This window comes from Pan paniscus, chromosome 1 (genome assembly GCF_029289425.2).
Source record: "Pan paniscus chromosome 1, NHGRI_mPanPan1-v2.0_pri, whole genome shotgun sequence".
Classification (NCBI taxonomy): Eukaryota; Metazoa; Chordata; class Mammalia; order Primates; family Hominidae; genus Pan; species Pan paniscus.
Window position 1 is genome coordinate 185,784,287 of NC_073249.2, and position 17,026 is coordinate 185,801,312.

General features: G+C 53.5%; 2 protein-coding genes across 39 annotated transcripts in view; both read left to right on the forward strand.

Moving 5' to 3' along the window:
* SCMH1 (Scm polycomb group protein homolog 1) overlaps positions 1–4,442 on the forward strand; it is a 217,030-nt gene extending 212,588 nt beyond the window's left edge. For all 17 annotated transcript variants that reach the window (XM_063608326.1, XM_055094628.2, XM_063608314.1 and 14 more), the window contains 2 exons: positions 2,921–3,063; positions 3,328–4,442. In XM_063608326.1, the coding sequence (XP_063464396.1) occupies positions 2,921–3,063; positions 3,328–3,453 (269 nt within the window). In that variant the 3' untranslated portion in view covers positions 3,454–4,442. The remainder of the gene's footprint in view (positions 1–2,920; positions 3,064–3,327) is intronic.
* A 3,703-nt stretch (positions 4,443–8,145) lies between these two features.
* On the forward strand, positions 8,146–16,104 carry SLFNL1 (schlafen like 1). 22 transcript variants are annotated; one of them, XM_003815440.6, is made up of 6 exons: positions 9,913–10,159; positions 10,759–10,830; positions 10,916–11,468; positions 13,536–14,057; positions 14,315–14,458; positions 15,465–16,104. In XM_003815440.6, exons 3-6 carry the CDS (start codon positions 11,034–11,036, stop codon positions 15,585–15,587), a joined length of 1,224 nt encoding a protein of 407 aa, XP_003815488.3. In that variant the 5' UTR covers positions 9,913–10,159; positions 10,759–10,830; positions 10,916–11,033; the 3' UTR covers positions 15,588–16,104. The 22 variants fall into 22 exon arrangements, with proteins under 22 accessions (XP_063464411.1, XP_063464422.1, XP_003815488.3 ...); XM_055094688.3 differs by having other exon boundaries at positions 9,937–10,066; XM_055094698.2 differs by having other exon boundaries at positions 9,943–10,159; positions 13,716–14,057.
* Positions 16,105–17,026: the final 922 nt, after the last annotated feature.

A 17,026-nucleotide genomic window follows, 5' to 3' on the forward strand; every position in this document is an offset into this window, starting at 1 on the left:
AGGGAGAAGTGACTGGCTCACAGAGCCCCCTCCAACTTTCCATCTGTTAACACCTCCAAAAAGCCACTGGGATTTCTGTGACTCTAAGCAGCCCCTGCTGGCTCTAGCATACCTCTCCCCAGTGCCCAGCTATAAGCTTGAAAAGACAATATGCTAGAATCTCTGCTCCAAAAGGGGCTGGACTAGGCCAGGCCAGACAAAGTGTACTTTGACTTTTTAGGCCCGGGACCCAGAATGAAGGCAAATGGGAGGAGATTCTTAGCCTTTGCAGGAGAGAGTTAAATATTAGGCCCTTTTACTTTAACAGGTGTGTGTGTGTGGTGATGGTGGGGGAGGGGGGTGGTTGTTTGTTTATTGTTTGTTTTTGAGACAGGATCTTACTCTGTTACCCAGGCTGGAGTGCAGTGGTATGATCATAGCTCACTGTTAACCTTGAATTCCTGGACTAAAGCCATCCTCACACCTCAGCTTCCTGAGTAGCTGGGACTATTGGTGCATACCACCACACCCAGCTGATTTTTTTACTTGTTTTGTAGAGACAGGGTCTCGCAATGTTGCCCAGGCTGGTCTCAAACTCCTGGCCTCAAGCGATCCTCCTGCCTTGGCCACCCAAAGTGCTGGGATTACAGCGTGAGCCACTGCACTCAGTGTACAGGTGTGTGTTAGCTCTGCCACTTGGTAGTTTGCAACAAGGCACCTCTGGATGCTGTAGATACAGACGTGAGCAAGGCAAGGACCCTGCCTCAATAGAGACATAGTCTGGTTGGAGAGAAAGAAAAATATACAAGTAACTATTATCTGTGATCATTATTTATCTAACAGATGTGTTTGAACATCTACTGTGGCAGACCAGGCACTCTTTTATGTGTCAGCAACATAGCAAGGAACAAGAGAGAGCTTATATTGTATAGGGAGGAGACAGATAAGAAACATAAAATAAATGAGTCCATGAAATTATTTTAGGTAACGATATGTACTGTGGGGGGGTAGGGGGAAACTAGGGTAATTGGATTGTAGAGAACTGTGTGGGTAATTGAGCATTTTTACTAGGAGATCAGGGAAGGCCTCTCTGTGGAATCAATATTTGAGGTAAGAACCAAATGTTGAGAAGGAGTCAGGCATGAAAAGATTTGGGAAAAGAACATTCCAGACCCAGGAAATTGCATGTCAGAGGATAAATGCTTGACTTATTCAAGAAGCAGAAAGAAGGCTAGTGTGTTTGAAGCACGGCGAGTAAGGGGTAAGTTGTGGGCAGGGGTTGCAGAGTGAAATGAGGCCAAAGGTAGGAAGGCTCAGCTGATGGAGTACCTCATAGATGCTGGCAAGCACAGGAAGGAGTTCAGATTTCATTTCATATGCAAAGGGAGGCCACTGCATTGAGTTTTTAGAAGGGGTTGACATAGTTCAATTACTGCTCTTTTTGTTTTTGTTTTTGTTTTTTTTGAGACAGGGTCTCGCTCTGTCACCCAGGCTGGACTGCAATGGTGCGATCACAGCTCACTGCAGCCTGGAACTCCTGGGATCAAATGATCTCCTGCCTCAGCCTTCTGAGTAGCTAGGACTGCAAGCATGTGCCACCATACCAGCTAATTTTTAAAAATTTTTTGTAGAGATGGGGTTCTTGCTTTGTTGCCCAAGCTGGTCTTGAACTCCTGGGCTCAAGCAATCCTCCCATGTCAGCATCCCAAAGTGCTGGGATTATAGGCATGAGCCATAATTATTGCTTTTTAAAGGTTCCTTTACTGCTTCATGGAGAATAGAGATTACTAGCATGGTGTGATGGGGGAAAATGGGTACAGAATGATCTGTAACCAAGAATATACTAAATACTTTGTGAGACCATTTATTTCAGTATTAGACCAGAAAAGTTTCATAAAGGAACTGATCCTTGAAGCCGAGACCTGCTTAGCTAAGTTGGAGTTTGCCCAAAGAAAATTAAAAATTGAAGGGAGAGAAGGGGACAGATTCCAAGCAGAGAGAATAAAACATGTAAAAGATCTCTGACAGATGATAGTCAAAATACAGAGATCCCAAATCCCACAGGGGAAACAGGAGGCGTTATATCTGAGTCAAAATTGAGATGAAAGCTCCAAGCAAAACACTAAATTAACATTGAGATTCCTGGCAGCCAAAGCAAAAACTTTTGTGGCTGGGCGCGGTGGTTCACGCCTGTAATCCCAGCACTTTGGGAGGCCGCAGCAGGCAGATCACTTGAGGTCAGGAATTCAAGACCAGCCAGGCCAACATGGTGAAACCCCGTCTCTACTAATAATACAAAAATTACTGCATGCCTGTAATCCCAACTACTCAGGAGGCTGAGGCAGGACAATTGCTTGAACCTGGGAGGCAGAAGTTGCAGTGAGCTGAGATGGCGCCACTGCACTCCAGCCCCTGGGTGACAGAGCGAGACTCCATCTCAAAGAAACCAAAAAACCAGCTTCTGCCTTAGTGTATCAGGCTGTAATGAGGTCACCTATTCTCCAGGCCTTGGAAAAGAATCCAGGGTATTTTTTGCCCACATGCCAAGGATTTGTCTATAATCTTACCAGGCTACCAGTCTCTCTAGAAATGGTCCCCCAGAGCCATGGCAAAAACAGCCCCACTCACCAGGCCCCCCAGACACCCAAATAGTCCCCTTACCATGTTGGTACCACTGTCTCAGGTTTGGGCTGAATCATAGCCTCAATGCAAAATTTCTTCTGGCCATTTCCAAAAATCAGATCTACCCTTAAAAAACAAAGATTTGGCTTTCCCTTTGTGAAGAAATGCTTCCCTCCCCCAGCTATCTCCAGTTCCTCAGCTCATGGTCTGGCACTACTGTGAGCATCACCTAGAAGGCCACTGAGATGTGCCAAGGAGAGTGGTGGGGATTTACAAACCAGTCCCAGCCCTTTATGGTAGGTGCCCTCCTGTCCTGCAGGGTCGGACCGATACCTGGAGAGCCGCGATGCCTCTCGACTGAGTGGCCGGGACCCCTCCTCATGGACAGTCGAGGATGTGATGCAGTTTGTCCGGGAAGCTGATCCTCAGCTTGGACCCCATGCTGACCTGTTTCGCAAACACGTAGGTGCCGCTGCCTGACCTCTCAGTAGGAACATGTGTGGAGAGCCTCACCTGGTGGGGACAATAGGAGATGTTTGGGGAGGAGGGATGCTTAGAGACAAAGGCTGAGGAGAACAGGTAGGCTTCAGCGTCACAGCAGGTGAACTGGACTCCATGTGGCGGGCACTTCCCAGGATGGCCTATAATCAGAACCTGGGGTGGTCAGACCAACCAGGACTCTGATGGTGCCTCCCTTCCACTTCTGCCCACCTCCCCACCCCCCAGGAGATTGATGGCAAGGCCCTGCTGCTGCTGCGCAGTGACATGATGATGAAGTACATGGGCCTGAAGCTGGGGCCTGCACTCAAGCTCTCCTACCACATTGACCGGCTGAAGCAGGGCAAGTTCTGAACCAGGAGAGGCAGCCTAGACAACCAAGTGGCAGGAGGTGGGGGCATTCTTCTAGGAATGAGGGGCATCAGCCCACCCCAGGCACCTCAGTGGGGTTCCGGGCCACCTCAGGACTCCAAGAGGCTGTGTGGAGCCACCACTCCTAGCCACAGCTGCCATGATAAGTCCTTCCATGAAGGACTGAGGAGGGAGAGTGGGGGTCCAGGGCTGGTGCTGCTCTTCCCTCAGCTCTGCCGGGGCTCTAAGGTCCCTCTGTTTATTTCTCAAGCCTGGCTGGCCTCTCACCAGGAGTTTAGGCTGAATGCCTTCCACGTGATGGAGGAAAAGGCCAACTCTGTCCTGGTCTTGCTGTGGCACCCCATCGCCCCACAGCTCGTACCTTCTCACCAGATTCCCCTGAATCCAAACTCGTGGTGCAAACCTCTACCTTTTTTACAAAAAGATCTTATTGTTAATTTATTGTTTCTGGCACTTGGGCAAACCCTGTAGTTAATACTCCTCCCACATTAGACACTGGGTTTCAGGAGGAGGGAGACTGCCCTGCCTTGGTCCCAGAGAGGCCCTCTGCAGATAGGTGTGGCCCCTCTTCAGAGGACACTACCCTAGGGCACTTTCTCTTTGAGGTGGAGAGACCCATAAAGCCTTGACCACATCACTCCATATGGGGAGGAGAAGGATCCCTGTCACCTTCTCTCTTCACGGGGCCCTTTTGCAGCCCTAGGCCTCATCTGTGGGAAGGGAGTCCCTGGCTCATACTGCCCCCACCACAGCTCCTTGCCCTGGCCAGAACTGCTGTCGAAGAAAATCAGGCCGGAAGGCCAAGAAGGCGCTAAGGGGGATGGGAGGGCAGGTTTTCCAGGCTGGAGTCAGTTCCACCCACTCTCCTGTCCACAGGCTTCCTTGTAAGCAAGTCAGCAGCACAGCTACTCACGCTGCCATCTGGACCTATTTTATGTCAATCTGTTTATAAATAAAAACCAATATAGATACCAGTGTCTTTTTAATCAGTTAACAGCCAAATCACTATGCATTCATTGGACCAGTCATTCCCCTTCTCTTGGTCTTAGTTTTCTCATACATAAAATGAGGCTGAGCACGCTGGCTCATGCCTGTAATCCCAGCACTTTGGGACGCCAAGGTGGGAGGATCTCTTGAGCTCAGGAGTTTGAGACCAGCCTGGGCAACATGGTGAAACCCCAGCTCTACAAAAAAAATACAAAAATTAGCCTGCTGTGGTGGCGCACACCTGTAGTCCCAGCTGCTTGGGGAGCCGAGGTGAGGGGATGGCTTGAGCCTAGGAGGTCGAGGCTGCAGTGAGCTGTGTTCGCACCACTGTACTCCAGCCTAGGTGACAATTTGAGACCCTGTCTCAAATAAATAAAATGGAGAGCTTGGAAAAAATGATTCCTAAGCGTCCTTCTAATTCCAGCAGTCCCTAACGAACAGGTGGTCTTCCGAATGTCCACCAGAGCCCCAGCATCACACAGGCCCCTTGGAAAGTCAGTATGTGAATCCAGTCTCCACCCTCAAAGGGCTTTGCTCTGGTGCAGCTAGACAGTAGTAAGCACAGCAGCTATGCAAAGCCAGAGCAGGAGGGAGCAATCTTACATCAGCAACTCCTAGGAGCCTCAGTGGCTGGGCATATCCTCACCCATATAGGGTGGGGAAAGATGAAGGCCAGCCCAGCCAGGTCAGGCCTGCACTGTACCCCTTGTGCTGACCAGGGGCCAGGCACACAATTCCAGGGCCACACGTCGTGTTTATAATTGGAGTATAGGGTTTGCAGGAGGAAGAGAAGGCATAGGGGAGCAGCAGGTCAGTGCAGTATAACCTGATAATAACCACCACCAACACTTATATCACTGTGTGCCACATGAGCTGCTTACGTGAATTAGAACTATCTCACTTACTCTTCACAACAAAGCCATTTTATGGATAAGGAAACTTAAGCTCAGGTCACACAGGCAGGAAGTGCCAAAGCAGGCATTTGACTGCAAGGCTGAGGTTCTAGCCAGCCCACCTATGTGCCAGGAAGCTTTGGGTGGGTCATTTCCTTTCTTTGGGCCCATCTGGCTATGGGGTATTTGCATGAGGAGACTTGTGAAGGCCCTTCGAGCTTTCACCAGTGACAAGTTCCAATATCATAACTTACTTAGAATATATTTTCTACTTGGCCACTGTGAGGTTCTAACCATGGTCACTGTGAAACAGTCAGGGTCAAGGCTGCCAAACAAGTTGAGGCCCTCATTTTCTACCAACTCCTTGACACTGGGGTTTTTTTTTTTTTTTTTTTTTTTGAGTGTCTCTGTCGCCCAGGCTGGAGTGCAGTGGCACGATCTCGGCTCCCTGCAACCTCTGCCTCCCGAGTTCAAGTGATTCTCATGCCTCAGCCTCCCAAGTAGCTGCGACTACAGGCACACACCACCACGCCTGGCTAATTTTTCGTAGTTTTAGTAGAGTTTCACCATCTTGGCCAGGCTGGTCTCGAACTCCTGACCTCAAGTGATCCGCCTGCCTTGGCCTCGCAAAGTGCTGGGATTACAGGCCTGAGCCACCGCGCCCGGCCAACACTGGGATCTTGTAGACTGTGCTGTTCATTCAGGGTATTCCCAATGAGCACCTTGCTGAACCCTAACAACAAACTTCTAGATGTGACCCTCAAGACACAGGGACTAAAGGTGACACTGGCATATGTAGGCAGGCCAGACATGCTGCAAAGCTGGGCACCCACCCCACCTTACCCTCTTCGCCAAGAGTATGTAACTTCCTACTGAGCATTGTTGTGAGAACTCATTGTGCTGAGTTGTTTTTCTACACTATCCCACTGAAACCTCACAACAGTCCTATAGTATAACTACTGTTTCCCTATCTTACAGGTGCTTAGAGAGGTTAATTCCATAGCTGTTAAGGGGTACATGTCCTGCTGCCTGCAACTCCCTCCCGTGGGCCTTTGTCTCAGATCCAGCTACCATTCAGACTCAAGACCCCTGCAGGCTACACTGGGCATGTCATTAACTTTGAAGACTGTCAAACAGAAATGGCCTGGCTGCAGGGCAGCGGGAAGCAGCCCTCTTCAGGGGAGGAGGGCAGTCCTCACAGAGCCTCCGGTCATCAGGAGTTATTCTCCTTGGTTGCCCAGGTGACAGCTCAGGTACAAGGAAATGAGACACATCAGGGAGAAGGGGGTTGGTTCACTGTGGCTTAGAGGCATCATTCCCCAAAGGAGCTCATATCTCTTTGAACAACTCAATAGGCATAGCTTTCAGGGACCCCATAAGCCACATACCCAATTGAGTCATTCCACATAGGACGCCCAACCTTATGGCTTTTTAACAAGTGTTTATAGTTCACACAGAAAACTCCAAGTGCTGATAATTTACAATTAGGAATCATGTTTACCATAAGTAATGTTGCACTGAAACAGCTAACATACTTTTATCTGGTTTCCAGACAAAAAGAACTAGAAAGGTAACCAAATGTCAAGTTCTGCAGGAAAGGAGAGGATTATTCACGCTGCCATAACCTCTGGGGTCAAAATTAAATGTTGTTTAAGAAGAAAGAAAAAAAACCCTCAACTTTGGAAATTGTTTCAAAAGCCAAAAGCCTTCTAATAGTGACCCAGAATCATTAAAAGCACTCGAACGGGCCTCAGACCCAGTGCACACATGCTGCAGTGTTGGAGAGGCCACTCCGTGAACCCCAGCAGTCCAGTAGCCCACCAGGTGGAAAGGCACAGGTGCCAGAGGTCTCATGGCATCAGCTTCATGTGCTCACCCTCAATGCTGGGACAGGGAGATGACACTGACTTTGTGCTGAGCTCAGGAGGGAAACACCAAACACTTTGGGAGGTAACAGAGATCTAGGCCCCACCTAAGGCCGAATCCATGGGAGGGTGGGGCATTTTTCTGGAACACTCTGCCCTCCCCAACCGTGGCTCCACCCTGCCTGCTGGCCGTGGACTGCATTGTCCAGACACTCTTTGTGAGGGTCTTATGGGACTCCTTAAGATTGATCCCTGAGGTGTAGCAATGGTGGGCCAAATGGACACTGTTCCTGCCCTCACACTGGTGCCACACTCCCTCGTTGGCAAGAGCCTGAAGGTGAATCATCCCTCCTCCTTTAACACCAAAACAAAAAGTGTGGGAAACCTTGAGAAGAGGGTCCCGACACTTCTCCCCTCAGCAGCCCTCAGCTTTTTGCAGCCTCTTTACCTAAGTACCCTGAGTCACTGGACATGGTCTTGCCACCACATTCCATCAGGGCAGCGCCACAGCTTCCAGCCTTCAGCCCAGAGGCAGTCACAGCCAAGCATCAGAACTGTGGCTCTGTGCCTACAGTGCCAAAGCCACTGCAGGTGCTCACAGAGGCTGGCAGCCCACAGTACCCAGGGCACAGACACTAGGCTGGAGCCACTCAAGTCAGAGAAACTCTGCAGTAACTGGGGCTGGGCCCTGTCTAAGCCAGGTGGGGATCTACAGGCTGGAGGCAGCACGCTAGGGGAGGGCTTGAGACCAAGGGAGGCTGGAGTGATGTGGGTCCCAGGACCTGGAAAGCTATGTTTGTAACTCTGCTCCCCAGAGTTCGCTCTTCTTGATCATCCTTGTTCTCTCCTGCACCTGGCTGGGCTCATTCCTCTTCCCTATCCCTCTGCCCCTTGACTGGCCTTCCTGGGCAAACAGCAGATTGTGAAGTGGGAGCTGTGGGGAAGAGGGGATGGCATGCCTGCTGTGGGTTCAGGGATTGTGGCCATGTGGGCCACCCAGTGGACACTGTCCAGATAACATGAAAAGAGGCCATCCACAGCGGCTCAGCTCTCTGCCCCTCATCTTTGGAGCCCACCTCACATTCATAAAGAGGCCTAAATTCTAGGGTTTTTTCCTTCAGTTCAAGATGAGGTTTGTCAGTGAGGTCACAGACATCCAGCAAGAGGGTTAACGGGGCTGCTTATCCCCCCACTGGGAACCCACCACTCCAAGCTGCCTGCAGAGCACCTATACTTTCTAATACTATTACCTAATACTAGAGAGCCAGAGACACCGTAAATAACCTTGTTATCTTATATTTATGTATTTAAAAGATGGTTCATAAATGTATTTAGTGCTTACCATGAAAGACAATTTTTACCCCCATCTCCAAAAAGAAGTAGAACTGATTCAGCTCACAGAAGGCTGTTAAAGGCGCCAGAGAAATACGTGATGCGGTGGCTTAAAGAGACTGCCAGGAAGAGTGGGGAAAGTTGCTGCACTCAAGTCAATTTGGGAAATTTCATACAGAACAGCCACCCAATAGCAAGGCCTCTAGGTAAGTAGGGAGAACGCCTCTGGTCATGTTCAGGTGTTTCGTCTGTCAAGGTGCTTCTCCCGGACAGCTATTTCTGCACAGTTCAACACGACTTGAGTTGGCCATCTCAAAACAGCTATAGCCTCAGTTGCTGTGAGGGCACCTCATGGATGACAGAGGCAAGAAAGGCTTGAGGGAGAGGGGGTGAGGCAGGGGGAGCTTGGAGCCGTCATTCTCTAACCCTAAGAGCTGTGGACACAAAGCCGAGCCCAACCTGGCTGCTGCCCGGGCGGGCAAGGAGAGGGCACCGAACGCACTCTCCCCAGAGCCTCGCACTGCCACCAGTTGAGGCCTGCGCCCCTCTCTTCCCCACACACCATAGCCTCTTTTCTTGAGTGCTCTACCCAAACTACTGCCTCACCCCCTAGGAAACAAACATTTGGTAACATCTTCAGAAAGGCTGCTTTCAAGGAAGGCAGCTTCTCTACGCTGTCAAACAGCTTTCTTAGTTGAAGCATCTAACTGTGGCACCATCCTTACTGCCCCCAATTGGGGCTTCCAGAAGCAGTGTGGGCAAGCGCTGCCAGCCTTCTGCAGAATGATGAGCACTGGTCAGTCCTGTGCTGATAAAGACTGTGTGTCACCCATGTCTTGGTTTCTCAAACAGCAGGTAACAACCTCATCTTCCCAAAGAGATAGATAGCTATGCCTGACCTATTTTTCAGGGCTCTTCTGGACAGCAGCCTCTGTCTCCAGCACAGAGAAGGGCCTGGCATCAGGGGGAGCCCTGGAGCCTACCATGTGCCTCCTGCTCCATCTTGGGAGCAGCTGGGCCCTGTCAGTACTCAGTAGAGCCTGGGATTGGTGACTGACTAAAGAGGGAGGTGGAGGCTTTAGGCAGCAGCGCTGAAAGAGGTGGCAAGAGGTGACCTGCATGGGAACTGGGGCCTGAAGAGACATCACTAAGGGGGGAAGTGTCTTCAGTTCTCAAATTCTGGAAGCTGTCAGGGGAAGGGAGTCCCACAGCCAAGCTGCATGGTGGGTGGGCCGCTGGGTCTGCTTCCAGTGTGTGGTGGGACCCACAGGGAGCTGAGTTTTCCTGTTTGATTTCCCGCACCCAGCCTGCCTGTGGCTGGCCAAGAAGGCATTGTTGAACCTCATGAGATCACAGAGGTAGCTGTGCAGGCCCCGCCCACTTCCTATAACCCTGGTTCTGGCCGTCCCTGTGCCAAGCCTCCAAGTGCCCTGAGAGCTACCGGCCAGGGGTCGGGAGGCTATGGGAGCTCAGGGCAGGCACCTCCCATGCTCCCGCGGGAGCCACCAGGACATGAAGGTCATAGGCCTCTCCTCTCCTCCTCTTCCTGTTTGACCTGAATGCCCCCAGGCCAACTGCCTCAAGGATTCCATCTGAGAAGATGCAGGCTGGGTGTGTGGGGAGCAGTAGAGGAGCTGGTGTGTGCACATATGTGCACAGCTCAGGACAGAGGCTCCCTAGACTTGGGGCGGGGGCACTAGGGCCCCAACTCTAACCCTCGTTCTGCCCTGTTGACCTCTGCTCTCTGGACCAAAAATGGAGGACTCAGTCTAGACTAGTTCTTAGGGTCTAGGAGCCACCTTAAGTTATGTTTATATGCAAAGGCCATTTTTCTGAGAGGCCATAGCTTTCATCAGTGTGCCAAAAAGCGTGAGGTCCTCTGCTCTAAAAGCCTCTGCCCCAGCGCTGCCTAGTTTCAGAGCCCCCGATGGCCTCACATGGGGTTTTAGAGCAGGCAGAGAAGCTGCAATGGGGCCACCAGCCAGTCCTCAGAGTCCTGGGTTAAGGCCTCCTCTCCAGGAGGCCCTGTTTAAAGGTTTTCTCTGTTGCCTGGAGGCAGGAGTGAACTTCTGGTAGGCAGGAAACCCTGAGGGTACCTAGGAGGCCCCTAGCCTGTGGGTTGGGGAGGGAAGACAGGACCCCTGGGGCCACTGAAATGGTGGAGCTCTCAGAGACCTGAGTTCTGGTCCCTTCTGCCACTCTTTGGGCAGATCCCCTGTCTTCCCACAGGCCCTGTGTCTTGCTCAGTCCACCTGACTCTGCTTTCTCATCCTAGGCCTCAGGTGGGTGGCAGGCCCTTTCCTGCTTGCCCTCTGCCCTCCCTCTCTCTGGCCCTGCCCAGTCTCTGCCAATCTGTGTGCCTCCCAGGAGCCGGGACACTCCCTGAGTCCTCTGGGAGCCCTTAAGCCACACTGAGAACACAGACCCTCGGAGAAGCAGCCAGCAGTGAGGAATCCTGGAACCCCTTCCCAGGGAGAGCCTTCCCATGACCCCCATGAAGAGATCAGTGCAAACACAGGTGTCAGAGCCCTTCATGGAGTCCTGGGGTGAGGAGTCCCTGCCGGAGCTACCCGCAGAGCAGTCCCTGACGGAGTACTCTGACCTCGAGGAGGCTCCCTCGGCGCACACTCTCTATGTGGGCCATCTGAACCCCCAGTTCTCAGTGCCAGTGCTCGCTTGCCTGCTGCGAGACACCCTGGAGCGGCTGGAGATGCCGGTGGCGCGGGAGCACATTGAAGTGGTGAGGCGGCCGCGGAAGGCCTATGCACTGGTGCAGGTGACTGTCCACAGGGACACCCTGGCCTCCCTCCCCTGGCGCCTGCAGACGGCCCTGGAGGAGCACCTAATCCTCAAGGAGCTGGCAGCCCGTGGGAAGGAGCTGCTATTGAGTGAGGCCCAAGGGCCCTTCAGCCACAGAGAGGTAAGTGGGACTTTTCCCAAGCAAGCTCCAAAGCCTCACCCCAAGGGAGAGCCTCTGAGTGGGAGTGGCCTGCAGAGTGGGGATGGAGGGGTGTCTCTGGGGAAGCAGGGACACATCTGCAAACTTGGGGGCTGCTACTCAAATGACCATGGCTTGCGGCTGGTACTGCCAGCTTTCTCTGGGAAAAACAGTTTGCCTCAAGCTCAAGCCCGACGCTTGTGTGAAGAAAGGCCACGAGGGGACCTCCTCTCCTTAGGTCCTTTTACATTCCAGCCTCTGGGCCTGGGAGACCGTAGAAGACACAGGGGCCCTGATTTTCTCCTTGGCCCAACTCATTTGTTCAATTGACAAACATGAACACCCCCTCTGTGCCAAGAGTAAGGCAGGGATGAGAGGCCCAGCCAGGCCCCCAAGAAGCCCTGCATCTGTGGCCAGAGCTGGACAGCCACCCACCGAGCTGCAAGGTGGCTGCGCTCAGAGCTGTGAGAGAACACAGGAAGGTTTGCCCTGCTCCCTGGGGACAGATTAACAGGGGAAGTGAAATCCAGGCCGGGACTTAGGGAGTTGGACAGGCACTTGCAAGGGAGGACATTCCAGGCAAGGGACACAGAATATGCAGAGGAACCTGGGGGCTTAGAGGGAGTGTCATGTCTGCAGAAGGGCAAACCATTTGGTGTCCCTGGAGCTCCCACTAAAGGCTGCAGGGGGTGCTAAGGAAGGAAGTTGGGCCAGAAGGTACGGTAGGGGCCAGGTCACCAAGGCTATCATCCAAGGCAAGGCTGAACCGCTGGCTTTATTGGGTGGGACATGGGACATTAGGATAGGTCACTCCATGAGACACGTGATTTTGGTTTCTTTTGGTGTGAAAATGATGGTGTTTAAACTGTTGCAGAACTAAAAGGCTCTGTGGCTTACATTTCAACTCAATTTCACATTTGTATGAAGTTTATCCTGTTTCTAAGACTGATAAATTCATCTTCTCTGGGGAGCTGCAGGGCTGGTAGGGAGGTGCCTCGGTCTCCTCACCCCAACCCACGCTCATGAAAGAATTGTGAGGAGTAACAATCTGCCTTGAAGTTAGCGTCACTAAGGAGGGTTGGCTGGGCGCGGTGGCTCACGCTTGTAATCCCAGCACTTTGGGAGGCTGAGGCGGGCAGATCACAAGGTCAGGAGATCGAGACCATGGTGAAACCCCGTCTCTACTAAAAATACAAAAAAATTAGCTGGGCGTGGTGGCGGGCGCCTGTAGTCCCAGCTACTCGGGAGGCTGAGGCAGGAGAATGGCTTGAACCCGGAAGGCGGAGCTTGCAGTGAGCCGAGATCGCGCCACTGCACTCCATCCAGCCTGGGTGACAGAGCGAGACTCTGTCTCAAAAAAAAAAAAACAAAAAAAAACAGGAGGGTTGACATGAAAGGGTGAGCCTGGAAGCAGGGAGGTCAGGGAGGGGCTCGCTGGGGAGGCCCAGACTAGGAAGTGGCCCCGAGGAGGCTCACACCGAGCCCTCGAGCAGAGCCCAAACCATGAAAGGAGATTCAGGAGGCGCAGAAGAAAGTGGGGATTAGGGCGGACTTGTCAATAGCCCAGCAAGTAGTGGGCAAAGGTTTGAAATCAGGAAGTGGGTGGGGTACCTGGGAGTCCCCCTCCATTCAGGGTACTGCAGCTCTGTCACAGGGTGCTGAGATACCTGCTGGAATGATCTGGTTCTGGGCCTCAGGGGCCTGTCTGCAACCCAAGTAAGAAAAAATGGGCCCACACGTTTCCCAGCACCCAGCCCTGAGAAGCAGAAATCTCTTCTTCCCCACCAGGCATCCCACAGCTCACCTGGGAAGGGCCCAGCTTGGCAGGGAAAGGAGCACTGACTGGAACCCTCGATCCAGCAGGGTTTCCTGCCTCGGCTGCAGGAGGGTGGGCAGAACTGGGCCCCTCGGCCTGGTGAGGGGCATCAGGATGTCCGTAAGAGTCAGGCTGCAGCAGGGGCCTGACTGGGGATTCTTGCAGTCCTTCTCAAGGTCAGGGCTCCCATTTTCTGGCTGGACCCGTACATTCATTCTTGACTACCACCCTAGGAGAAGGAGGAGGAGGAGGAGGACAGTGGCCTGAGCCCTGGCCCCAGTCCAGGCTCTGGTGTCCCGCTGCCCACCTGGCCTACACACACGCTGCCTGATAGGCCCCAGGCCCAGCAGCTGCAGAGCTGCCAGGGCCGGCCCAGCGGCGTGTGCTCCGACAGTGCCATTGTGCACCAGCAGATCGTGGGCAAGGACCAGCTCTTCCAGGGTGCCTTCCTGGGCAGCGAGACCCGCAATATGGAATTCAAGCGGGGTAGCGGCGAGTACCTCAGCCTGGCCTTCAAGCACCACGTGCGGCGCTACGTGTGCGCCTTCCTCAACAGCGAGGGCGGCAGCCTGCTCGTGGGAGTAGAGGACAGCGGCCTGGTGCAGGGCATCCGCTGCAGCCACCGTGACGAGGACCGCGCACGCCTGCTGGTGGACTCCATCCTGCAGGGCTTCAAGCCTCAGATCTTTCCCGATGCCTACACTCTCACCTTCATCCCTGTGATCAGTACCTCGGAGACCAGCGTCCCCCTCAAGGTGAGCCTGCAGGACAGGAGGGCCTCTGGGCCTGTCATCTGTCATCACTCAGTAAGATGATGGCCTGCGCTCCTGCCAGGCAGTGCTGGGGCAGGGACGGGACTGGAGGCCACAGGAGAAGAGGCTGGGGATGGCCCCTGTGCCAGCCCTGCTGGCCTGCCCTAAGGAATCAGTGAGCAATGCTGAGCAGCCTGGCAGGATGGGGGCTGCCGACCGTGAGGGGCGGCGCCTCCAGAGCTGCTGTTGCCCCTACCAAGGTGATCCGCCTGACCGTGCACACCCCCAAGGCCCAGAGCCAGCCGCAACTCTACCAGACAGACCAGGGGGAGGTGTTTCTGCGGCGCGACGGGAGCATCCAGGGCCCGCTGTCTGCCAGCGCCATCCAGGAGTGGTGCAGGCAGGTATGGAAGCTGAGGCCAGTGGGTAGGGTGGAGTGGAGCTGACCCCAGACCCCTTCAGCCACCCACTGAGCAGCCCAGGGCAAGCCACCATGGTTCCCTGGGTCCTGCATCACCCCGTTTAACCCAAGGGGTTGGAATACAATCACACCACATCCCATAGTCCGCGGGTAGGTGGCTGGTGGGAAGGAAGAGGCCCAAGCTCTCTCCTTTTAAAAATCTATGCAGTGGCCAGGCGCAGTGGCTCACGCCTGTAATCCCAGCACTTTGGGAGGATGAGGCGAACAGATCACAAGGTCAGGAGTTCGAGACCAGCCTGGCCAACATGGTGAACCCTCGTCTCTACTAAAAATACAAAAATTAGCTGGGCATGGTGGCGGGCGCCTGTAGTTCCAAATACTCGAGAGGCGAGGCAGGAGAATCGATCGAATCTGGGAAGCGGAGGTTGCAGTGAGCCGAGATCACGCCACTGCACTCCAGCCTGGGCGACAGACCGAGACTCCATCTCAAAAAAAAAAAAAAATTCTATGCAGTATCCCCCCTTCAGGGGTGCCTGAAACCCCTCACCCTCTACTTGGGCAGTTAACACACTCGATCTTGAGTGAGGGAGCAGAGAGATTGGAATGTTGAGATGTCACCAGAAAACCCCAAGGACTATACACTGCATTTTAGGGGAGGCCCTAAAGCGGCAGAGGGGGCAAGACACAGTCCCAAGGAAGAGCTTTTTCAAGAGGGAAACAGAGAATGGAGGACAAGGGACCAACAGTGAGGAGGCACATGGCCTGCCCAGCATGGAGGAGGCTCCCTTCCATGGCTGGCAGCCGGCAGCTTCCCTCAGGCTGACACAGTTGAAGGTGGCAGCAGGCCGAGGGGCCTGACTTTTCCCCTAGCTGAGAAAGCTCTCAGGCTCCTGGGCTTTGCCTTCCTCCCTCAGTTTGGCCCCAGGTGGAGGACGGACAGGTCCGAGACCAGGCGGGCTTGGCCACATGCTTTTCCCATGTCCCCTCAGAGGTGGCTGGTGGAGCTGGGCAAGCTGGAAGAGAAGATGAAGGCGCTGACGATGGAGAAGGAGCAGCTCCAGCAGCAGCTGCAGCAGCACGGGCCTGTGTCCTGCACCTGCTGTGTCCTGTGAGGGTCCTGAGGAGCAGGCAGGACGGCACGGCACTCTCCACCTGAGACCCAGGGATTTCCTGTTTGAGTGTAAGGCCAACCAGTAAAGCCCATGCGGGCCGCTGAGAGGCGGACAGGGACTCCTTCAACATGGCACATGAGCAGGCACCCATGTGGCTTCAACCCTGACAGACCCATCTGTGTAGCCAAGAAACTGCTCTCAGCCCTGTCCCCAAATGACCTTACTTTCAGAAAGAATGTGTAAAACCCTGCCCAGAGCTCCCCTAGGGCTAAGCTATAAGGGATTGTCCTTCTCCCTAAAACGCTCATTTGGCCCAGGCTGAGGTCTGTGACTCCAGTTGGCTACACAGTGCCAGAAAGGAATCTGTCATCTCAGGAAAGCCCCTCAAAGATGGCGAGGCATATTTGATGACTGTGGTTACAGGGCAAGAGGCCACCCTGCAGCCCCCACCCCTGACTTGCTGGAACTTGTGACTGTCAAAGCTCCATTAATAAATTACATGCACCTGGGACAAGAATGGTTCTTTCTAGGACACTGGGTCAGCCGGTCAGATGCTGCAGGGTCATGAGTCCCAGGCCTAGCCCACCTCTGTCCAGGAGGCAGAGGACAGACCTGCAAGGGCAGGGAGCCCAGCCCCTCAGACTCCAGTCCAGCTCTGTCTTAAAGACCAGGGACCGTGGGGCAAAGTGCTATGCCTCTGTGCTTCAGTTTCTTCATCTATAAGACAGTGACAATGGCCAGAGGCATTTTGTCACCATCGGGCCAGTGCCCTGTGTCTACGCCAGCTGTGGCACAGAGCAGCACCTCACACTAAGGGTTTCAGTTCCTTTCCAAGACCCCTCTGGTCCAGTAAGACCGTTAGCTTAAAACAAACAAAAAAACCCAGACTCCTGCAGCTGCTTCCTGCCTCTGGCCGTTTCTGCTGTCTCCACCAGCTGAGCCAGAGGTTGCAAAGCCAGAGTCTGATCACACTCATGCCGCACCTGCGCCCATAGCCCTCCAAATTCTTCAAGAGCAAAGCCCAAACTTGATGGCCTACATGGTTCTCCACCACCTAGCCCACCCAACCTCAATGTCTTCCGCCCCTTGTGTAAGCCACTTCAGCCACGCCCACCAACTTGTTTCATTTGCACTCCTGCCTCGGGGCCTCTGCGCTACATAGCGGCCTATTTCCTTTCCTTTCCACCTTCAAGTCCATGCTTAATTTCCCACCCACCCTATTTTAAAGACACCACCTCCCAGCACTGCCACTCCCCTGCTCTCTTCCACCCTTGGTCTCCATCTATGAACTACCACACTCTGTAGCTTATATTTGGTGCTTCCCCCACTGAATACCTGCTCTGGGGGACAGGGGTTTGGGTATGGCTGGCATATGGTAGACACCCAATAAATACCTACTGGTGAGACAATTAAGGATACTCCTAAATTTGGGGTCTGAG

What these genes read in the sequence shown, in the direction of transcription:
- SLFNL1 (XM_063608341.1), top strand. Translation starts at nt 11,034, where the DNA reads ATGACCCCCATGAAGAGATCAGTGCAAACACAGGTGTCAGAGCCCTTC. An exon ending in AGACCAGCGTCCCCCTCAAG is followed by an intron (nt 14,058 to 14,314) that starts GTGAGCCTGCAG and finishes GCCCCTACCAAG; the next exon opens with GTGATCCGCCTGACCGTGCA. An exon ending in TCCAGGAGTGGTGCAGGCAG is followed by an intron (nt 14,459 to 15,464) that starts GTATGGAAGCTG and finishes ATGTCCCCTCAG; the next exon opens with AGGTGGCTGGTGGAGCTGGG.